This window comes from Nanorana parkeri, unplaced genomic scaffold (assembly GCF_000935625.1).
Source record: "Nanorana parkeri isolate BGI_ZX_2015 unplaced genomic scaffold, ASM93562v1 scaffold757, whole genome shotgun sequence".
In the NCBI taxonomy this organism is placed as follows: Eukaryota; Metazoa; Chordata; class Amphibia; order Anura; family Dicroglossidae; genus Nanorana; species Nanorana parkeri.
In genome coordinates, this window is record NW_017307025.1 from 707446 (window position 1) to 732227 (window position 24782).

At 42.2% G+C, this 24782-nt stretch overlaps 1 protein-coding gene across 1 annotated transcript; it reads left to right on the forward strand.

Moving 5' to 3' along the window:
• Window positions 1-5186: 5186 nt before the first annotated feature.
• On the forward strand, window positions 5187-23376 carry RNF19B (ring finger protein 19B). Its single transcript, XM_018564523.1, has 9 exons — window positions 5187-5777; window positions 11249-11454; window positions 16405-16549; window positions 16633-16795; window positions 16921-17035; window positions 17127-17264; window positions 17403-17625; window positions 18506-18637; window positions 22653-23376. Exons 1-9 carry the CDS (start codon window positions 5284-5286, stop codon window positions 23044-23046), a joined length of 2010 nt encoding a protein of 669 aa, XP_018420025.1. The 5' UTR covers window positions 5187-5283; the 3' UTR covers window positions 23047-23376.
• The last annotated feature ends 1406 nt before the right edge of the window (window positions 23377-24782 follow it).

Genomic DNA, 24782 nt, shown 5'->3' on the forward strand with positions numbered 1-24782 from the left:
CACTGCTTTTATGCCACTAGATGTACTCAGTTTGACAGACCCCTTTATTTTGTACACTGCCTCTACGTCGATGGTTGTCAACTTACAAAGCATAGGGCGCCTCAGCTCACTTAAAGGTTGCACATAATAATTCTTATATGTAATGCTAAAGAAGACCATCGTACAATGGAGACTTGCTGGAGGAAATGGCCAGAGACTCTGAACATGCTACAGGTGTAGTTGGAGACTAGAGTTATGCTGTAGGAGACAGAGACATGTTACATGAGACTATAAGAGATCACTGCTTTTACACCACCTTGACAAATCAACGCTTCCACTGCCAAGAATCCTCTTTCGATTCTAGCTCAAATAGCCCATCGTGCAATTCGTCCAGGAGTACAGTAAAAAGGATTGTTGGATTCCCATCAGCTGATCGATTATCGTACCAAAGACCATTTGTGTGTGATTTCTGAATGATAATCGATAGGTGTATGGGCACCTTGAGGCTCCGTTCCAATTTCTGTAATGCAGGACTGAGTGCATGTCCACATCGCACGTGGTCACATATTACACTGCCAGAAATGTTATTTCTTAATGGCACCACAACTCACCTAGCCATCGCATGCTTGTTGCGTTGCACCACAATGCAGAAAGCCAGGCTTCACCTATAACTACAATATCGCGCTTGGTTGGACTGATCCTTCAGGAGACCACAATTTGAAGTGATGCTGCGCTACCTTTTATGCTGTAAAACATTCCTATGCATTGAACAAAGGCGTGGCCGCTTATAATTTCCATAGGTAGTGCACATGACAGGTTCACAATGCAGGAGAGCAATTGGCAGACCAGGACAGTGTTGTCACCCTATAAAAGGAAGTGTCTAAAGAAGGACCTTCTTGGTAAGGCCACCAGGCATTATTTTACTAAGAGCTGTAGATTATGAAAATCATCCCAGATCACAAAACATGCTATAGATAATATAACACTTCAGTATATATACACTGTGTATGTATATAGATATATATTGTGATGTTTGGGGATATTAGCACCTATGGTGAGCACTTAAGAATGCTGTCTACTCACAAAATATTCTGTTTTAAGGGCTTGGTAGCCCACTTTTATTCAAATAAAAGTTCATACATCCATCTTGGATACCCTCGCAGGGGTTGTTCAGCATAACATTCATGTAAGGCTTCAAAACAACACAAGAATAGCCTCCTGGCTTCCACTTTAAACATTAGCACTTCTCATCCACTGGTCCTCTTTGAAGTGCTGTCCCACACTTGTACTGGTGGCCCCTCAGGCTCACGGCTCTCCTAGCCTCACCAGTTTTCTCACAGCCTCCCTGGTTGTCTTAGTGTGCCTCCAACACACACGACCTGACTCCACTGTAAATTCTGGGGGCGTTCTCCTGACACCTGATTCCTCTTTCCCAGCCAAAGCTCGCCTGACTCCTCTGACTTCTGGGGAAGTTCTCCTGACACCTGAACACGGTCTGTTTCTATTTCCCAGCAGGAGCTAATTCCCCTAGCCAGCATCCTTTTCCTAATGGCTGTGCACACCTGTGCAATTATCGAGTGCTGGCCACTGCTAAAGCCTGAACCCAGGACTGGGGATCTCATCTTCCCTCCTGAATCACTATGAAAGCTCCCAGTTCCAGGATGCCAAGCATAATCCCAACAAACCCTTGCTTCCTGACAAGTCTCAGCCCATCTCGCTGAGAGTCTCATGTGATCTTAACACCCAATTCTACAGTGGGATTGCCACACAATACAACAACATATGCATGCTTGTACTTTTCAGAGGTCCGATATTGTTCTATGTACAATCCTTGTTTTATTGATTGCATGTAATAATCTACTTTTTTGAGGTTGTGGATTTGGGGTTCTTGGGGTTTTCATGAGCTGTAAGCCATAATCATCACAATTATGACAAATCACGGCTTGAACTATCTTGCTTTGCATGTAATGAGTCTATCTCATATATTAGTTTCCCCTTTTAAGTTGCATTAGTGAAATAAATGAACTTTGCACTATATTCTAATTATTCGAGTTTCACCTGTACATATATACTGCCTGGCCAGAAAACCCCCAAAAAGTCACATACTCTAATATTTAGTTGGACCACCTTCAGCTTTTTTTATGTCATGCATTCGTGGTGGCCAATCCATGTGAGAAAATTATGTCTCATGCTCCCTTAACCACTCTTTCACAATTTGACCCCAAGGAATCCTGGAATTGTCATCTTGGAATATGCCCGTACCATCGGGGAAGAAAAAAATCCATTGGTGGAAAGACCTAGTCATTCAGTATATTCAGGAAGGCAGTGGACCTCATTTTTTGGGGACAAAGCGTTGCTGAACCTAGACAAATTATCCAATGGAAGGCCCTTTGTCTATTTGCTTATCTAAATCTAGGTGGTGACTTTTTTGGAGGGCCAAGCAGTGTATTCAACTGTCTGAACGGACCCTATGGTTTGCTTACAAGAATTTGTAATGTGATGGGGAGGTTCTGTCATGTTGCTACTCTGCAGCAGGGTCATGGAAAACTGCTCTCTGTGTCCACAATTGATTTCAAAAAATCTGGTTCCAAAGACTGTGTACCCATTTGCCAGATGGAGTCAGGTTTGTGCTTGTCATCAAAAGCCATATTTTAACAGAACAGGGGGCTTGATGGTTTCAAAATGGCTTTATTTCTTGGACAGTAACATCTTCAACTGAACAGTTTTACGTGGTTATTCACAAAAGGGTGACGAGTTTGGAGAAGGCAGAAGAAGTGAGCAATCTAGTACACAATATCTGATTTGGAAAAATGATCCAATTTAACTCACTTTCCAGTTCAGCTATGTTGCCCTAGATTGCTCACTTCTCCTGCCTTCTCCAAACCCTTCACCCTTTTGTGAATAACCCTGTAAGTTTCTTTATGATGATCACCTAGAGGGGGTGATTACCATTCTTGTGGGATAAACCCCACAGTTTTATCCATATGGCTTATATTCATAATATAGTGATAGATAAAAGATACAGAATAAGGAATATATGCAGAAAACTGAAATGATGATCCTGTTGCACTTTCTGCTAATCTCTGATCTAGTATAAAGACTGTCATGAACCATTCATTTTACTTGCCACTCCCTGCACTTTGAAACAAGTAGATGATTGCATAACTCTATTGTGTGCAGGGGTGAATTTGTTCTACATTCACACACGGATAAAGGCTTTTCAAATGCTGGAATTTCTGTTACCCAGTTGTTTTCAATGCCTTTGTGCTGTTTGTGGTTTACATTTTTTCAAGGCACTAATATTTCTAGCTATGGCAGAGAATTGCCAAAAAACAGTATGGTGTACTATACAGTTCACATATTTGTTAAATGAGATACTTTTTTTTATTGGGAAAAATTAAAAACATACAAAAAATAAGCTTTTTTTTGTTTATAGTTTCAACATTAGTAGCAATGCATATATAACACAGAGTGTAAACAAGATAAAGTCCCCAACCAAAAACCAAACAGCACCACTACAATTCACAATTTTTGGTTTTTAAAAGCTGATTTATATTATGTATTTGTATGTGTATTGTCATTGCTGCCATGGCAGATTAACATAATAAATCATGTTTATTATATTATTTATATATCATGTTTATTATATGTTATATAAAAGTTTCCAAATATTTATCATGGCAACTGTTATCACAGCTAGGGCTTCCCTTTGTTTCTGGAGGCTGCCATTGCCCATCTTCTGGAAGCGCTAAAAGTTCCAGAGAAGAGCACACCTTTTCAGCATGGCATACAGTAAAATGTCTTCACCGAGGTTACTAGCCTGGCTGTTAACCTGATCCTCTAGCTTCAGTGCTTTCCGAATCATTGATCTGGAATAACTATGCAAGATAGAGAAGCAATACTAAAAAAGTATTTGGCCCCGTACACCAAATCTGTTAACATGCATTTTTCAACAGATGCCAACAGAAGGTAACCAAGAAAATGTATAGGTGTGAATGGGACCAATTCACACCGCTGCAACCTATTGCGTTCTATTGCAGTGCGATGAAAAAAAGTAGAGCATGCTCTTCTTCTTTTCGGTGCAGCATAATGCAACACGTCAAAAACAGAAGTAAAAACAGAATATGTTAATGAAAATAAAGATTGGCAAAAAAAGAAAAAAAAAACCAACGGAAGTCAACAGAGGTTGAAAGTGCAAGCCAACGGACCTACGTTTTCAGTCCGATTTTGGTGTGAACGGGCCCTTAATCTGCATACTTGTCCAAGGCTGCTGACTCAAGGTATTGAAGGAATTTTCAACATGACAACTATTGTTTTCAGAAGCCGTGGTGTTATATTAAATATTTGGAATTTCTTCTATAAAATTTTAACAATGTTATAAGATGAGTTCTATATAGTGTTGCACCAGCTGCAAATTTTTGGCCCAAAATGGTACATTAGCGAAAAATGCCAAAAATACAATTTTGCCGAAAATGTGGTGCATCTCTGGTTTCTCTCCTCCCCACTGGGCGCTGCTGTGTTCCCTCTGATACCCACTGCTCCCCCCACCTGTGTCGGCAGAGGCCGCAGGGATCGGTGGGGACCCAGAGCAGCGCCCAGAGGGGAGGAGAGCACATCCTGGTACAGGCGAGTTAGGATGGAGAGCGGTATATATGAATGAATGGGAATGATCTACATCACTTCCTGTCTATTCATGATTGTGGACATAGTAACTCATACTATATTAATCATTTTAAAAAGGTTAGAAAAAAATATTTATTGGTTTCGGCTTGATAAACTTTTTATTTTCAGTTTCGGTCTAAAAATGTCATTACGGTACACCTCTAATATATATATATTTCTATTTCATGCAACACATTAAGGAAGTGTTATGCACCACTTCTATTAATTTGGCGTGAACTTGGTGCATTCCTCTCCGTGTGCCAGTAAGTTTTTTAAAACCATTCAGATCAACAAGGAAATAGCAGGCCTGGCATGACCACCATCTACTATATACAGAGAAGAGATGAATAGTGTTCAAGTGAAAGCTGTCAATTAATTTCCATGTCATGTGACTAGAGGAAGCGCTACCGCCAGCAAGTAGCAAAGAGCTCTAGCCCAATTCTGCGCATGTGCACTGCCCTCATTAAGGCGTGGTCTCTGAGCACGTATTCCTAACGTAAATCTGCCTCGGGACAGCTTCCATTTACGCATGCGCACTTCTGTTACCAGGGTGGGGAATTGTAGATACGTATAGCAAGCGCTTGCGCAGTCCATGTCCGGACTAGGATCACTTCCTGGTTTGAAGTCTCGGGTGCTCGTAAGATGACCGAAGGCTCTGCGGAGCCCCCACCTTGCCCTGGGGCCCGGCGTCGCCGGCTTCTGCTTTCACTCCCCAGTGTGTTCCCCGGAAGAACCCGCTCAGTACCGGAGCCATCAATCCCATCCCCTCCCCCGTCACCGCCTCCTCCCCCTATAGTACCGGCCTCGGTTGCCCCGCCGCCTTCCTCCCCCGGTGGTCAGGACTCGCTCCTGGAGTGCCCGCTATGTCTGGTCCGTCAGCCACCCGAGGAGCTTCCCGAACTCCTGAGCTGCCGACACCGCTCCTGCCTGCGCTGCCTCCGCCAGTACCTGCGGATCGAAATCACCGAGAGCCGGGTGAACCTCCGCTGCCCCGAGTGTGCCGAGCGCCTCAGCCCCCAACATGTCCGGGCCATCCTGCGGGATCCCCATCTCACCCGCAAATACGAGGAGTTCCTGCTGCGCCGCTGCCTGGCCGCTGACCCAGACTGCAGGTGGTGCCCGGCCCCGGACTGCGGGTGAGAGCCTGAGATGATGCAAAGGGCACCTTGAGTGCTGTCATAGGGGAAATTAAAAAAAAGGGCCGGCTCAGACTAGTTTTATCTTAACAGGTGCAGTTGCCCATAGCAACCTATCAGCTTCTTTCATTCTTTTCCACATCCTATAAAATGTAAAAGCTGATTGGCTACGCCCCAGTTGATACAACGTTTCTTCTCATTAATCGCCCCATTGTATTATCAAGTGTCTCTGGGGAGAAAAATGCAGTTCCATGGATGTCAACGAGCATAAAAACATATGGGATGTGTATTGATCAACTCGCCTGCTTTTTTTGGGGGGGGATTTTCCTTCACTTTTAGGGCTCACTCATCCATAACTTGCATACAGTCACAACAGCGTGTTATTGATGAATGAGCCCTAAAAGTGAAGGCGAATCCAGAACAGGAATCGAGGAGAAATCTTCCAATGGGGATGTTTGGTCAGTGACAGCTGTCTAAGCGGGGATGTTTTGTACTTGCAAGCGGTTTACTCACTGCTGTCTCCTCAAAACAGGAATTTGAAGTGGAACTTAAGTTTGGTTACACTACAGAAAGTGACATGATAGCAGAGCCATAACACCTAACAGATGCATATTTCCATGTGTTCCTTGATTATACTTTGTCCTGCTAATATTAAAGTGACCCTAAACTCGGGAGTTACATTTTAGAAATGCATTCAAGTACCTTGACTTTACTTTTGTTCCCCATGGTCCTTGTGTGTGTTGGTCATAATTACAATTATTTATATGGCGCCAACTTATTCCACCGTGCTGTACAACCATTTAGACAAGTAAGAAACACTGAAAACAAGCATCATTGACATACAGAAACAGTAGGTGAGGAGGACCCTGCCCAAACAAGCTTATAGTCTAAGAGGAAGGGGACCAAAGACACAGAGGTGTGGAAGGGGAGACTACGGATGTATAACAAATAAAATAGGAGGGCATTTGGGATTATTGGGAGTCGCCGCTCCAAGCTTGCTATTGTGATTAGAATCTTAGGTTTAGTTCACTAATTTGCACCGATACTGAGTATTTGCGTGAGTACTTGCCCAAATGCTCCCGATACCGGAACTAACTGAATCAGGAAACTGGGCAGCAAGTCATTACGTGCCGCCCTGCTTCCTGACTGGCCGGGAAGGCAGCTCCATGCTCCCTTGTTACATGTGACGAGGGAGCATGGAGCCGGCTTCCCGGGGTTCTATCAGAGTTTGTGACCGCGGAAGTTGACCACGAGGAATGTGCACCCCGATCAGCTGTTCCTGTTGGCTGATTTTTTTAAAGCCTTGCGCATGTGCATTTTGTGTATTTAACGTCACCGGAAGTCACAGTGAGGTTATGGGTCGCAATCTCCCATGTGACACCGGCTTCCCGGCTAATCAGGGGGTGGGGGCTGTAATGATTCGCCGCCTGGCTTCCTTAATGGGTCTTCTGGTATCCGCGAGTACCGAAAAACCGTTATCGGTGCATTCCTACTAATTTGTATTAAGACTGCAGTCCATCACGGGTGTGAGCTTGGAGCTGTGGCTACTTTATAACACACACAGGGACCATGGGGAACAAAAGTAGCCACCCTTCAGAAGGAAGGACAGTGTCAGCACCAATTCAGAGATTTGAGGCTCTATAGCTGAGTGATACACAAACACGATAAATTTCTGTTAATAGTTAAGGTACGTAAATGCATTTTTAAAATGTAAGTCCTGAGTTTAGTGTCCCTTTAAATAAAGCCTGCACTTACAATGATGGCTTTATAAATGAACTCTGATACTAAATTAAGGATATGTGTTCTTTATAAACAACAGAACAGTCGGGGATCTAAATTCGGTTAAATCCTTATATCGTGTTATGGCCCCAAAGAAGGAAAACAAGGGACCAAAGTGGTGCAATAAAACAGTTTAGCATGTCTAATGTGTCTGAAATTTCAAATTGCAACCCACCTATATTATGCTATATATACCTACTATGCTGCCCTTTTATGTTCTAAAGTTTAGATGATGGGTTTCTCTACGGTAGTTTGGTGAATCTATTTTGATTTGGCATTCCCAGGCACGATGGTAAGTTTTTGTTGCTGTTCTATAAATTGGATACATTATGTTATCAGGTGTTGGGGCATGGGTGGGTAGGCTTGAAACAAGAGTTCTAAAAGTTTTTTTTTTTTTGGTTTTCTGTTTATAATTTTAGAATATATTTTGGAATGAATTCGCTTTTTGTATAGAAATCGTGTGATTAAAAATAAATAAATATATAATTGTTGTATCCTAACGCAAAGAGATGAGACACAGATATTCTAGCCCTTGTTCTGTTGTTTGTAAAACATGGAAAAGCTACATTGCTTCTTAGAGCAATGTTCATTCTGCAAGCCTCCACCCTTTTCCCTTCAGCCCTAAAGACAGAATAGAGTAAACAAATATGTATTTGACCCTTAGGAAGAGCTCATCTCTGACAACTGCATGGAGACAATTGTCCTCGGAGTATTTACAACTTGTCTCAAGAGGTAGCGCAGTAACTCATGAGGTTGTTTGGAAAATTGATGTTAAACATGGATATATACTGAAATATTTGCATACAGATGTTGACCTTCCAGCTGGAATGCAAAAAGTCATAGAAGGGCAAAGATGCTAAATATATTTTTTGTAAAAATGTCTGCTCCAGGCTAACTACAGTACTGCTTACATGACCTAAAGATCCCTGTTGAAGGGAGGAGGATTAGAATCCACTGCACCAATTCAGCAGAGATCGTGTAAGCTGCACCATAGGTGCTTTCAGCAGCATTTTCTTTAGGAAAGGTATTTCAGCCATTTAATTAATCTTCAATTTATCCCAGGAAATCTTATAGTGTATTTTATATTTAACGTGAGAGTATAGGACCACTTTAAGACGGACCTACAATCTCTTATCCTTTACAGTGAAGGAAGGTGCCATTTGACCTCTATTTGGATTGCAGTTGCCATGGTGCTTCACATGTGATCATCTATGACGCCAGACATTTGAGGGGCTTGAAAGTGTAGTTTAGAGCTGAAATAATACATTTGCAAGCTTGGCAGCTGCCGTGGCTTAAGAGTAACTGTTTTAGAAGACATTACACTTGTGGGTCTAGTTCCTCTTTAAATGACACCCAGAAAATAATTTAAGTTAATATTGGAAAATAGTGAGGCATCATGGAGGCAGGTAGCTTACCTGTTCCCCCGGAAACAACAGATCCTACATTTTTGCTCATGCCAGGATGCTGGGTACAATTGACCCCCCAGCGGCTGCACCTTGTGGGTGCTGACATCAGCAAACTCTATTTTCATTGAAGACTTTTGACCTCCACATTTGGTCCAACTGATCTGAAATTGGAGTACTGGGTGATCTGGTGATTCCAGCTGACGAGTACCTTTTTTAATCTTTTAAACACCCTGCTTCTATAATGGCTCAATCTTTTTGAAGCAATCTAAACTTTAAAATAAGTCTGCTTTAAAGTAAATCACTTTAATGGACTCTGAAATGCATATAAACCCTTTTTGCGATTGTGGTGCTCTGCTGTGTGTTTGCCTTGGTCACTCATTTGTTCAAATTAAATAAAAATTCTTTGACCTATCAAAGTTGATGTTCCCATTTCAATCTGTAGCCATTAATGTGTTTGTTTAAAAAAAAAAAGCTTCTTATGCATTTTAAATATTGGTTCAGTACACTATGCACAGAATGACCCCATAAATCTTATTTTGGGGTCCTTTACATTTGATGCATTACCCTATATTTGTCATGCCTTGGAAAATGCTTGGTAGTGCAGAAAGTAAAGGTTTTAAATGTGTTGCAGCACACTGAAAAAATCTGATGTGCTGCGTTTTTGAATTCTATGCAGTCCATTTACAAACGCACATTAATGTGGGTTGCTACATGCGTTATGGAGTGAATTTACCCATTCAACTCATGCATTTAAATTAGAGGTGCACCGAAATGGATATTTTAAAACCCGAAACAAAACCGAAAATAAAAACAATTGTCAGGCCGAAACTGATACTGAAATTTTTTTTTATTTAAATTTTTTTTATAAACTTTTTTTTAAAAAATATTTATTCATTCATTTTTATTATTTTAATTTTTTACTTTTAGGGGCTTCGGAGAAATATTGGGGGTCTAAACCCCTGATAGACCCCTGATATTTCCCTTTTAAAATAGAAAAAGAGATTGAGGACACTGAGTCTTCAATTTTTTTTTTCTGTATCCCCTGTTATCAATGAACAGGAATATTCTATGGGTGTTCCTGTTCATTGATAACATGAGAACATGGTATGTTTACTATAACTACAACTATGAATGAACAGGAGGGGATGCAGATCACTCCCATTCATTCATAATTGAGGATATAGTACACATACCATGTCCTCAATTATCTACAAACACTCAGCGATCACTGAGTGTTTGTACCTGGCTCCAATATGCTATCACATAGGGGGCTCGCAAGCCCCCTATGTGATAGCACATTGGAGGTGACAGGTTCTCTTAAGTTTGACAGTAGGGTTATATTAAACCCCTAGTGTCACCAGGTCTGTTCCTCTGATCCATAGTGGTTAGGAGCAATAACCAGCCTGCCATTGGCTATTTCAAATAGCGATAGCTGGCTGAATGTTGCAACCTTTAACGTTTGCTGTGCTTACAATCAGCTCCCGGCAGCATAATCTTGCTGCCGGCAGCTGTCATTTACTTGGTTCCAGCCTGGACGTCTGCTGCACTGCAGAGGTAACTCTGCTCGCTCACATCACCATATTCCCAAGACCACCCCACTCACACCCCACCATCTCCCGCTGGCCGCTCCGCAGCCTCTGCCAGCTCCGCTTCCCCCTCCTACTATTTAACGGAGGTAAGATCGTACTGCAGTGACTGAAAACATTAGCAAATCCTGCGATTGGCTATTTCAAAACGCAATAGCCAATCGCAGGTTGGCTATTGGACCTGCCCACTGTCTGCTGTCAGTCAGCAGAGGAGCGGACTTGAAGGAGAACTTACTCATTCAGGTACGCTCCCCTGCTGATTGACAGCAGGCAGTGGGCGGGTTCAATAGCCAACCTGCGATTGGCTATTGAATTTTGAAATAGCCAATAGCAGGTTTGGTATTGTTTTCAGTCACTGCAGTACGATCTTACCTCCGTTAAATGGTATACGGGGAAGCGGAGCGAGCAGAGGCAGCGGAGCGGCCAGCGGGAGATGGTGAGGTGTGATTGGGGGGTCTTGGGAATGGGAGTGATAGCATTGTCAATTGTGTAATGAAAGTATTATTACAGTTTAGTGATGTGCTGTTAGTGATCATATATTGCCTTTTGTTGTTCTGACTAGATTAAGGGGAAAAATAAATCTTACATTAGATTACATGGATTAGGTTACAACTGTGCTCTTGTGGTGATTTTTATTTATGAATCTTCTGTTTGCTACCCATGTATACATTTCTACTTTGTGTTTCTTTTTATGATTTAGTTATGCCGTCATTGCCTATGGCTGTGCCAGCTGCCCCAGACTTACCTGTGAAAGGGAAGGCTGCCAAACAGAATTCTGTTATCACTGCAAGCAAATGTGGCACCCCAACCAGACATGTGACATGGCACGTCAACAGCGTGCACCATTTTTTGGTGTGAGAAGGAAGCACCCTTCTGGGATCAGCTACGGTCAGGAATCTGGCTCAGGTATATATCTTTTATGCATTTCTTTTATGCACTTTTTCTCAGTTAAGAATAAAAGCGCTTCAAATACAAAGACTGAATAGGAAATGCCAATGCCCCCACACAACAAAACTTTATTCATTACAAGTATGAAAATCTAAAACAAAAAACATGGCACATTAGAGGCTCCACACCTATGTCCGTTTCTTCCTGTTTGCATTAAAAAAAACGGATCTGTCTTTAAAAAGGACTTCAGGAAAAATGTTCTTAACCTTTTTAGTGGGGCTACCCCTGCACTGCAAGGGTTAACTACTCGTTTTTGTTTAGGTTCAAAAATAACAAAGTTTTACTTACCTGAACCTCGCAGCCAGCTGGCTGTCAGAGCGCTCCCTCCAGCCTCTCTCCTCCGCTCCATTGTTGCTATGTCTCGCAGCAGCTTTTCGTCCAATACACACTGTATTGAATTTGATGACTCGCAGGACCTTAAACCGCTGTAGTGGAAGGGGAGAGAGGCTCCAGGGACTAGCCTAACAGCCAGACCATAGAATGCTGGGTTTTTATATTTTTACAAATTATGTCTTACTTTTAGAGTAATTCATGTTTTTAGTTTATTTGATGTCATTGGCTCCTTACTGAAAGTTTACTGTGCCCAGGCATCAAAAGGGGAATTAAGCTTTTCTAAAGTAAAGTGTATACATTTCCTTTTGAGCTTTTCCGATTCTGCTACATAAGATAAAAGTCATTTTAATCTGCAGACTTGGTTGATTATGGCAGGTGCACTGTTTGACTGGCACCTTTGCACTGGCTGCCACTGCACCCGATGGGTACCTTTGCACTGGCTGCCACTGGTGGGCGGGTAGTAGGGCTTACATTAGCAGTAGTCTTTAGAAGTCTCATGTAATGTGTCTCCAGTCCACTCTGAAAGCATGTCCCTAGTGTTCAACAACTCCTACAGTGTTGCAAATAATGATTTGATCCCCTGCAGATTTTGTAAGTTTGCCCATTTACAAAGAAATGAAAGGTCTATAATTTTTATCATATGTGTATTTTAATGATAGAGACAGAATATCAACCAAAAATCCAGAAAACAAACATGATACAAATGTTATAAATTGAGTTGGAGTTCAATGAGTAAAATAAGTATTTGATCCCCAAGCAATACATGACTTAGTGCTTGGTGGAGAAACCCTTGTTGGCAAGCACACAGGTAAGCCGTTTCTTGTATTTGGTTACCAGGTTTGCACACATCTCAGGAGGGACTTTGGTCCACTCTTCTTTACAAATCTTCTCTAAATCCTTAAGATTTCTTAGCTGTCGCTTGGCAACTCGAAGTTTCAGCTCCCTCCATACATTTTCTATAGGATTAAGGTGTGGAGACTGGCTAGGCCACTCCATGACCTTAATGTGCTTCTTCTTGAGCCACTGCTTTGTTGCCCTGGCGGTGTGTTTTGGGTCATTGTCATGCTGAAAGACCCATCCACAACCCATCTGCAGAGTTCTGGCTGAGGGAAGGAGGTTCTCATCCAAGATTTTACAATACATGGCCCCGTCCATTGGCCCCTCAATGCAGCAAAGTCGGCCTGTACCTTTAGCAGAGAAACAGCCCCAAAGCATAATGTTTCCACCTCTGTGCTTGACTGTAGCGATTGTGTTCTTAGGGTCATAGTCAGCAATTTTTTTCCTCCAAACACGGCGAGTCGAGTTAATGCCAAAGAGCTCAATTGTTGTCTCATCTGACCGCAGCACTTTCTCCCAATCCTTCTCTGCATCATTTAGATGCTCATTGGCAAGCTTCAGACGGGCCTGTACATGTGTCTGCTTGAGGAGGGGGACCTTGCAGGCGCTGCAGGATCTCAATCCATGGCGGTGTATTGTGTTACCAATGGTTTGTTTGGTGACGGTGGTCCCAACTTCCTTGAGATCATTCACAAGCTCCTCCCATACCTCATGAGGCGAAATGTTGCATGGAGCTCCAGACCGAGGGCGATTGATGGTTATTTTGTATTCCTTCATTTGCGAATAATCGCTCCAACAGTTGTTTCCTTCTCACCAAGCTTCTTGCTGATAGTCTTGTAGCCCATTGCAGCCTTGTGTAGGTCTACAATCTTGTCCCTAACATCCTTTGATACGGTAGCTCTTTGGTCTTGCCCATGGTGGTGAGGTTTGAATGGAAGGAGATTCTGTGGACAGGTGTCTTTTATATACATAACGAGTTGTCGTTAGGAACACCTTCTTAAAGTGACAGGACTAATCTGTGTACCATATAGCCAGTCTGAGGGAGCCAGAATTATTGTTGGTTAGTAGCGGATCAAATACTTATTTTACTCACTGAACTGCAACTCAATTTATAACATTTGTATCAAGTGTTTTTTGGTTGATATTCTGTCTCTATAATTTAAAATACACCTATGATAAAAATTATAGACCTTTTCATTTCTTTTGTAAGTTGGCAAACTTACAATATCTGCAGGGGATCAAATCATTATTTTCCTCACTGTACACTGAGTGGCCAGATTATTATGACCACCCCATCAGTACTTTGTTGGGCCACCTTTTGCCTTCAATACTGTGGCGATTCTTCTTGGCATTGACTCCACGAGATGTTGAAACGGTGATGCGAGGAATCTGACTGATGAATAGCACTGTCCAGTTCTGTGTGATTTGATGGTTGTGGAACCAGCTGCCTGATGGCTCTTTCAACTTCGTCCCACAAATGCTCAATTGGATTGAGATCTGGTGATTGTGGGGGCCACCTAAGCAAGGTAAAGTCTCCCTCATGTTCTTGAAACCACTCCTGCACAATACGAGCACCGTGGCATGGCGCATTGTCTTGTTGGAAGAAGCCATCTCCATTGGGATACGCCATCAACATGATAGGATGAACTTGATCAGCAACGATACTTTGGTATGTTGTGCTATTCAGACGTTGTTCCACACGAATTAAAGGGCCCAAATCATGCCAGGAAAACATGCCCCAAACCATAACACTGCCCCCACCAGCTTGAAGGGTTGTACTCATGCATGTGGGGTGCATGCTTTCATGCTGTTCCCGCCAAATTCTCACTCTGCCATCTGCATGATGCAACTGGAAACGTGATTCATCGGACCACATGACTTTTTTCCAATGCTCGACTGTCCAATCCTTGTGTTCCTGTGCGAATTGGAGACGTTTTATCTTGTTAACTGCAGACAGCAAAGGTGTTCGAACAGGCCTTCGGCTTCCATATCCCATACGATGCAGTGTACGGCGAACAGTGCGTTCAGAGATCATTTGAGAGGATCCCTGATTAAGATCTGCAGTAATTTGATGCACTGTTGCCCTTCTGTTGTCTTGTACCAGTCTTGCCACTCTCCGTTCTGCCCTAACATTGACTAGTCGCTGACGGCCACAATTCGCACGTTCAGACCCAGATTTTCGGCTGACAGTTCAGTCTTTAAACACTTTAACAACAGCTGCTCTTGAACATTTAACGAATTCTGCTGTTTTGCTGATACTCGCTCCGTGGCTCCGAGCGCCAACAATCATCCCACGTTCAAAGGCTGTTAAATCGCGTTGTTTACCCATATCTTCAGGAAAAAAAAAATCACGTCTGCTGTCGTGGTAAACAACCTGCTTCCCTATTTATTAGAGGTGCGCCGAAATGGAAATTTTAAAAACGAAATCGAAATTAAAAAAATTGTCAGACCGATACCGAAAATTGTTTTTTTTATTTTAATTTTTTTAAATCTTTTTAATATTTTTTTTTGTAAACTTTTTACATTTTTTTTTATTTTATTTTTTACATTGCTTTTAGGGGCTTCGGGGAAATATTGGGGGTCTAAACAGACCCCTGATGTTTCCCTTTTAAAATAGAGGACTTCGTGTCCAAAATCTCTTTTTCTATCTCTTTTTTTCTGTATCCCTTGTTACCAATGAACAGAAATGAGTGTTCCTGTTAATTGATAACATGAGGACATGGTATGTTTACTATACCTACAACTGTGAATGAACATGAGGTGATGTAGCTCACCTCCCATTCATTCATAATTGAGGATATAGTTAACATACCATGTCCTCAATATCTACAAAAACTCAGCGATCACTGAGTGTTTGTGCTCGCTCTCCTCTCTGACACGCTTTCACAGGAGGCTGATCGAGCGGAGCAGGGAGGTGAGCTCAGCCTCCTGTGACAGCGCTGGCTGTCGCCACCCACAAACCGCTCTGCCGGACTGTGATAGGCGGCTGAGCGGTGTGGGAGGAGAGACGCCGGCCACTCACAGCACTCTCGTCCTGCAGCGCTCGGCCAGGTGGTCATAATAATCTGGCCACTCAGTGTATAACAGATTCACAGTTGCTGAACATCTCCTGCAGCACGTGTACAGTCTTTGACAATTTCCTGTTGCATGTCTGCAGTCTGACAATATCCTTTTAAATCACATTTACTGAATTTTGTGTGGCCCTTTGGTGATGTTGGGGACCCCCTATATCAAGAAAGTTGGCCACCACTGCATTACAGAATTACATAGCTTGCCGTACAAGTTGGGTTTCTATTTTTAGTGCTGCTCTTCAATATTATGCCTGGTACTGTTATGTGAAGACCACATACTGAATTTTTCGATCGGTCAAGTTGGAAAATATTTCTCTGACTGAACGAAAATCGATGAATCGGTGGGGATTTCGTTAATCAAAAATTGTAGCAAGAACACAGCACATGCACAAAAGGAAATTATTTCTGTCCGCCAAAAAATGGTTGGTTAATATGGCTAACAAAACGATTTCTGAAATCGACATTTGACTATGCATGATGGAGTATTCAAGCTATAATCGAACAAGGGTTCGTGGCAGAAACAAAACATTTCCAACCAAAAATGTACTAGTGTATAGCCATCTTTATTCTTATTTGCGTAACAAAACCTGATCATAGTTAATTAATCTCATGTTGAATAAATTGGATGTAAAATGTACTAAGCAGCAGTCTTTTTATGTTTCTCCAGCTGATGATATGAAATCCTGCCCACGATGCAGTGCTTACATTATCAAGATGAATGATGGGAGTTGTAATCACATGACCTGTGCTGTGTGTGGCTGTGAATTCTGCTGGCTGTGTATGAAGGAAATCTCTGACCTCCATTACCTCAGGTGAATTTAGGATTATTACCTTGTCTTGGGCCCTAAGTAGCCCCTAGGTTTTTACTTGCTCATATTCCTTTTATGTTTTGCAGCCCCTCAGGGTGTACTTTCTGGGGGAAAAAGCCGTGGAGCAAGAAGAAGAAAATCATCTGGCAGTTGGGCACTCTAATTGGTGCTCCTGTTGGCATATCGCTGATTGCCGGCATTGCCATTCCGGCTATGGTCATCGGGATCCCAGTTTATGTGGGCAGAAAGGTAAGTTCTATCCTGTGGTATTTGATATATGTTTTATACTTAAAATCCATGAGTACACTATGTTTAAAATAGCATTTACCCTAATGGGGTTAGTATATGTTATAATATTAGGTCTTTACCGGCAGATTCATGGCCGTTTTGAGAACAAAAGAACTTCTAAACACAAGAAAAATTTGGCTGTAACAGGAGGAGTTATTTTGTCTGTAATTGCGTCTCCTGTGGTGGCAGCAGTCAGCGTCGGTATGTGTTGCATTTATAGTCAAACATGTTATTTTATTTCCACTGCCTTCTTTATCCTGATTATTTTTTTTTTTCTGTCTTTGTGTATCAGGCATTGGTGTTCCTATCATGCTAGCTTATGTATATGGAGTGGTGCCAGTGTCCTTATGCCGTGGGGGTGGTTGTGGTGTGAGCACGGGCAATGGCAAAGGGGTGAAGATTGACTTTGAAGAGGATGGACCAATTACAGGTAATGACATGCATTGTGGAAGGTCTGCATATGAATCGGAATCCTTTACAGGAAAAACTAAAGTGCTTGCACATTAGATATTTATATTTCAAAGCTGTCATTTATGTACTTTAATCTATTAAATTTTTCCACTCATAGTTGCAGATGCATGGCGTGCACTGAAAAACCCAAGTATTGGGGAAAGCAGCATGGAGGGTCTTACCAGTGTCCTAAGTACAAGTGGGAGCCCCACAGACGGATTAAGCGTTTTACAAGGAAACTACAGTGAAACAGCCAGCTTTGCTGCTCTGTCCGGGGGAACATTAACTGGTGGCACATTAACTGGTGGGATGCTAAGTGGAGGGAGAGCCAAATACTGCAGGTATTGTCCTCATTTGACACATAATTCGTTGTTGCTAGATGGGTACAGCTCATAAATGACCCTAAGATCTACTAATACATGAAATGCCTACCTAGTATTATGTTCAGTGAGATCGATTGCTACTCAGTACAATAATTTTTTTGTTTATCCAAAGTGGCAACCAGTGGCTCTCTTATCAGGATATGCAGGTTCTGTAATATGGTCATATAACATACAGGTACAGTGTATAATTAGATTGATAAAAGTAAATTGCTATTTATGCTAGCCTTATATCACACATGTTAAAGGAGAACTATGGGGTCAGGGCTTTTCCCCATAGTTCCCCTTAGGGTAACGGGAGGACACAAACTAGCGTCCTCACGTCACCCTAAGCTCAGTATATAGAGAGCTACATCTCGCGGTATACTGAGATGCTGCAGCTGAAGCGGATCCCGACAATTATGTCAGGATCCGCCCAGTTGCGTGGGTGACAGCTGGCTCTGCCTATCTAGAGGCAGAGCCAGCTGTACCCGCCCCCTCCCCCATCCGTTCCGCCAGTCAGCGTTGGGGGATCGGAGGGGGGAATCCAGCCCCTCCCCTGTTACGGCAGAGAGCTGTGACAGGATCGAGAGGTGAGCGAACGCCGGTATGTGTTCGCTCACTTCCCGATCTACTGAGCCGACCTGTGACAGTCTCATTGTCACAGGTCGGCTAGAACTATGAGGTGAGTGAAAAGCACTCACCTCATAGTTCTCCTTTAATGTTGTGTACTTAAAATGTGTGTGCTAGAGAGATAATGTATAGACAATATATGTGCAATTATTAATAACTTGTTTTGCCAACAACTTGTCTGGTTTAATGGACCTATTGATATTTATGTCTAATATTTCCAAATATACAGACTGGAGGTTCAAGCTGATGTGCAGAAAGACACATGTCAGAAAGATTCTGTAAGCCTGGGAGCTGTGAGTGACAGTGCCAGCACAAGAGCAATGGCTGGTTCCATCATCAGTTCATATAACCCGCAAGAAAGGTAGGCCGCCCTTCATTTAACCATTTTTTGATCATCTACAATCTCTTTTGGGCCAGTAAATTTACACAGTTTATACTAAACAGTGCATTTGTCAAAGAACAAACTCTCCCTAATTCTCCCACCTTCCCCAACCCTATTAAACCTGTCGTAACCCTAGTAAACCAAACCATACCCAGTGTTGCAGCAGACTCCACTTATCTTACATGCTGAATTCCACCTGCCTCACTGCTGTTACAAATAGAACGGGTTTTGCAAGCCTGTTATCAGACATTTATAAGTATCTGATATTTAAGTTGCTGCTTCACATATACCTAAAGTGACACTGTTACCTTGCCCATGGTGGAGTTTCCATACAGAATACCTGTCACCTGCACAATGCTGTCACATAGGGGGCCCCCTTACGTACACGCACATGCGTTGGGAGCGCACTCATGCGTGAATGACAGTCCTGCAACACCCATTAGGCATCGCCAGTGTGAGAAGATTATGGTTTACTGTAAACTGATGAGCTATAAAAGCTTTTAAAGCATCACCTACCGTATGGAGAGTTTTGGGTATTGTATGTTTTTTTTCTCATCTATTACATTTTACCAAAAAAATAAATTAAGACTCATGAGTGTGTTTTGTTTTATTTTATTTTTTAACTAAAATGATAGATTTGAAAAATAGTTGTTAAACAGTATAAAACTACCGTCTCTGTATTCTATAACGTATTTGCTTTTATCAAATATATAATGTTTTAGAGGTTTATGCACCTATTCTCATTTGTGTAAAAACTGCAAAAAATGCAATTGTTCCAGCAGTGAAGGGGTAATGCCACACTGCAGATATACAGCTATGAGGCTGTATACACATTGCTGCCTAGGTACCCCATATATCAGGAAGTGCACAGCTATTTTTCAGGAGGAATTCCAGATAAGTTAGATTTTTGGGGGTACTGCTTAGGCACAATTTACACTTCTAACTTTTTCTTTACCTATGACATAGCATATCTTCACTTTTCTCTCCCGTTCATTGAAGGACACAGGCAACAGATCGTAGAATGCACGGACGAGACGTCTGTTGTGCCTTGTGGGGGCTGCGGGCTTCCCCTGGAGGCTGCTTGTCCTTCCCTGCCATGGGTGTTTTGCACACCTGTGTCCCTTCCCCAGTCGTGGTTGCTCCCTTGGGGTCCTATGTGGGGGTGTTCAGTCCTGTGGGTACTGCGCTGTCCCCGGGGGCCTTTTCCTCTGCCATTGCTGGGTTGTGACACGCATTGAGCGCAGGATCTACGATCTGTTGCCTGTGTCCTTCAATGAACGGAGAGAAAAGGATTTTACGGTGAGTACAAAAATCCTATTTTTGTGTTCAGTTTGACATATGCAGGTGATCACCATGCCTGCCAACAAAACAAGCATGTCCAAGCTCCAAAGCAAGCAAAGGAAATGCTCTGACAGGACAAAGGAAGTGACCTAATTGTCTAATTAGTATTTTAGTAAAAAATAATGCATTGGAACGCATCACAAACGCGTCAAAAAAGCATCAAAACAGATCGCAATGCAACTGCGCAGACACACGCCGTTGTGATGCAGTTTCTGGTGTGGACTAACCCCAAGGGCTTGTTCACAACATTTCTGCAAACGCACGTATGCAAGTTTTTGTTGCATTCTGGCGCGTTTTTTTCTTTATTTTTCTTTGTCTTTGCTTGGGTTTTAAGTAGGGATGCACCAAAAATTCGGTCGCTGAAACATTTTGGCTAAAAATGGTAATATGTATCTCTTTCTCTTTTTGTATTTCTGTATTCTTGTCGTCTTTTTGCTAAAACAAAAAAAAATTTGAATGGAAAAAAAATGGTAATATGGGCATACTATAGTGCATCATCAGGTTCTCTCCTCCCCTTTGGGCGCCGGCTGCAAGCTTCTGTCTGTGTCCCCTCATATCCCCGTGTTGGCAGCGGTGATCGGAGGAGACACAGAGCGGGCGCTTAGCAGGGAGGAGAGAAGCTGTCAGGAGGCCACGTGGGGCAGTGCGGGAAGGAGGAGAAAGCTGTTAGGATGGCCGGGGTGTTGTGGGCAGAGGAGCCAGTGATAGGCGGGAGGGCGAAGCAATCTGGATGCAGAGCACAAACCCTGTGCGATCAGTACAGATAACTCAGGGGAATTTATCAAAAGTGGAGCAGACAGAGTTCTGGAGCAGTTACCCATAGTAAGCAATCAGCATCTCTGTTCAGTTTGCTCAGTTAAGCTTTGAAATTGAAAGACAGAAGCTGATTGGTTGTCATATACAGCTGCTCCAGTTTTGATACATTCCCCTCTCCGTGTTTGTAAATAACTGAGGATGTAGTGATTACTATGCTCACTTTATGAATAAACAGGGTGCAGCTCAGTACAGAGGCTTCCTGTCTATTCATGACTGGGTTGATAGTAAATATTTATCTCCTGATTGTGAATGAACAGGAAACCTCTGTACTGAGAGCTTCCTGTTCATTGAGTGCTGGGGCTGCAGAGAAAGAGATTGTGGTCTCTGTGTCCTCAATCTTTTTCTATTTTAAAAGAGAAATATCAGGGGTCTGTGTAGACCCTTTATATTTCCCTAAAGCCCCTAACAGTAAAGTAAAATAAATAAATAACATATATATTTAGAAAATGTTGAAAAGGTTGGAAAAGTCATTTTCGGCTTTGGCCTGACTAATTATATAGAATTTTCTGTTTCAGCCTCAAAAGTTAATTTCGGTGCATCCTTAGTTTTAAGTGCATTCTGGTGCGTTTGCATGTGTTTTCCTGAGCAGAAAAAAAATGCAGCATGCTTTTATTGTTATTTATAGCTCTGGAACTAAACGCAGTGGTGTGGACTAGCCTCATTTAAAACCTTTTTGGTGCAGATGAATGCTCTAGTCTGTAGTGCGAATAGACCCTTAGGGTAGGTTCACACCATTTTCTGGACCAGATCTGGAACGCAGTGTATTGCTTTTTGCCACGTTCTAGGGCTTTTTTTTTATGTGTTTCCATGCGTTCCAGTGCATTCCAGACCAGACAAAATGAGACATGCAGAATTTTTCTGGTCTCGAACAGACTGCGCTGGTGTGAACAGATGCCAGAAATAGCATAGGGATACATTAGGATGCATTTTGGGTCTGGAAACAATCTGGTCTGGAGATGATGTGATGTGAATGGGCCCAGAGTGTAGGTATCGGTGTTGTCATGAAACATCCACAAGGCAACTCCAGACACGTTTTTTTTTTTTCTTTTTCAAATCTTTACTTTTCACATGAATTCTGTTTTTTTTCTTTATTATAAGGAGCCTTCTGAACTTTGCTCAGGGGTATTATGCACAGCGGAATCTGCACTTCCAGCACCCCAATGCATTGGAACAATATCTATGAATTACACCGGCTTTGGTGTTGTTCCTCCGCCACCCTCCCTCTGCTGTGCCATTTACAGAGCACCACACTGTGATGTAATTTGTGTTATGCTATGTGAATTAGCATAGATTTAAGGGGTGGAGGCACAACATCGGAACTGGGTCGTTCAGATCCGATGTCATGGGGAGCTGGAAGTGTGACTCCCACTGTGCATATCAGGAGCTCTCAGAGAAGGTCATAAAATAAAATGACAGTGTTGTTGTGAAAATAAATTAAAAAAGCTTTGTCTGGAGTTGTGCTTTAAGGAGTATTTGTCATTTTGCCTCCCACGGTAAGAAAAGCCTACATGATTATGATGAATGTCTAAGCCATTAGGTTATTTTAGCTGCGTCATGCATTAAGTTTTGCTTTTCATGTTTTAAAACTGGGAGAACAGTTTCACTGTCCTGTTTTATAGCAATTATTCCTATTTTTCAATCTGCAACCTAAAAAATTAAATTGGGGTGAGTGGTATAGGACAAAAAGCAGTTTTGTTTTTGTATTTTTTTATTGCACCATTGATAAATTTGTTCCTTTTATGACTTATCCATGTCAACCTTAAATGTAATGTGCAATAACCTTGTTTAATGAGTTTCATGCTACTAATGACTGAATGTTTCAATATGTTTTGTGCAGGGAGGTCAATAACTTGGAGATTCAAGTTCACATAGAGGCCAAGCCTTCTCGGTACCAACTGATGAGTGAGAGCAGCACTGAGGAATCTTTGCATGCCTCTGCCCCTCTTGTAGAGGGGGAGGAAGATGATGCTTGCAGGGGCCAAGTGACCGTTTGTGACATCACATTGGCACAGCCAGAGAGCATCCGTAGTGATCTGGAAAGCTCCGATGCCCAATCTGATGATGTACCAGACCTGGCATCAGAGGAGTATGATTCTCCCCACCTTCTCCCACCATCTCCCCCAGAGCAACGCCATGAAAGCCCTCCACCCCGCATGTGTGCACAACAGGAGGGAATTTGTGCCAGAGAGGAGGGTTTAGCCAAACTGGAGTTCATAGAGGTACGGGTGTGAAGTACAGTATCTACCCGCCTCGGTTTGTTTACTTTTTTTTTTTTCCCTCTATGGGAAATCTCTCACAATGCTGTAAGTGGACAGGACCAATCAATGCACAGTCCTGCTGTATGCTACAAATGCTTTGTCTTGGACTATTATCTTCTGTTCTGCCCGTCACTGTGAAAGGCCTGTGTCTTGCTCCTGTAAATTCCTTTAATTTATTGACTTTGGATGTATAGAGCATTAATTTGGTTCTGTGGAACGTCGCAAGAGATTTGGTGAATCTGATATTTTCTTTTTTTTTTGTCTTCCTTTGTAAGGAATTGTTGAATAAAATAAAACCTTATCAAAATCTAAAAAACTAGTAGTGATTATTTAGAACATTAACTAGTCTTGTGCAAGAGAAGAGGAAAGGCAAAGTCTTCTGCTTGAAGTGTTATGCTGGCCATATATTTAATTCAATTCCTGCTGAATCAGATGAATTCTAATGGTAAGTGACCCTGCATTCCCCCCGGCATAAGAAGTCACTTTAAAAATCGATTGAGCTGGCTGGAAATTATCTGCCAAACAGTGACTGCTTCCTAATCGAATGCAGTCACTGTTTCGGTATTTAGGCACAGGCAGTGGAGTTCTCCATTCATGCTGTTTAGTGTGGATGATGGAATCAGTTGATTTGCTGTGTATGTCTTGCTTAAAGAAGAACTCCAGGCAAAAGTGTTAAGTGCTCGTTTTTGTCTATAGTTATACTTCCCCGAACCACAGAGCCAGGTGCCTGCTTCAATGGTCAATTAAGTGTCTTTTTTTCCTACGCTGCAGCATTGGAATGTTCCTCAGTATCCTCATGTCTATACACTGTGTGTATAGACATGAGATTGCTCATGCGTTAGATTGCTGCAGCAGAGTGGAGAGAGGCTCCAGGGATCAGTCTTAAGAGCAAGCCGGCTCAGAGGATCAGGTGAGTGCTCGTTTTTGTCCAGGTACTAAAAAAAAAAAAACAGTGATATTTAACCCTAGCAGTGCGGGGCTAGTCCCTACTGCAAGGGTTTAGAAAAATTGTGCCCATAATTCTGCTGTAAGAAGTAACATGGAAGCATTATTGTTACATTTTATTACAGGGAGCTCTTAAAACATTCTGCAGCAATGTAGTGCTGGGTCAGAATTAGAGCCAACATCCATCTGACCAGTGTGCAACTGTTGGAACAAAGTTTTGTTTTAAAAAGACAAATATAGTGCATTTTCAGTGAGTGCATATTCTGAGTTCATTATTGCAGTGCTCCCTTCAAATTGTTTGCTGTTCCCTTGTTTTACATGATTTATACTTTATTTCTGCTATTTATAGCTTAGTCACTAGAGGGAGTTGTGTGACTGAGTGGAATCTCTACCTCCTGCTTAAAGTGTATTTTCAATGTGGAACCTAAATTAGGATAACAACTATTTTATATTTGTTACCTGCTCCCATTCGCATTGCATACCTTGGCTTCTTGCATTGTATGTTTAATGAGGGGAAACTCACTCTGTCCCCCTTTGTCTTGGGGACATACTCCACTATGAAATTATTTATAATAGCTTGCAGTCTACTGAGAGGCTAGCTCCAAAGAAACATCTTCAAATATATTAACTTATTTTTAGTTATGTGTGAACGGGAACACACAAACATATACAGGAGTTTTCTCAAATCTAAAAAGTCAAAAGTGGAAATACAATTAAAAGTTGAATCTAATGCATTTATAATTCTCACCATTCGTGCCTCCGGA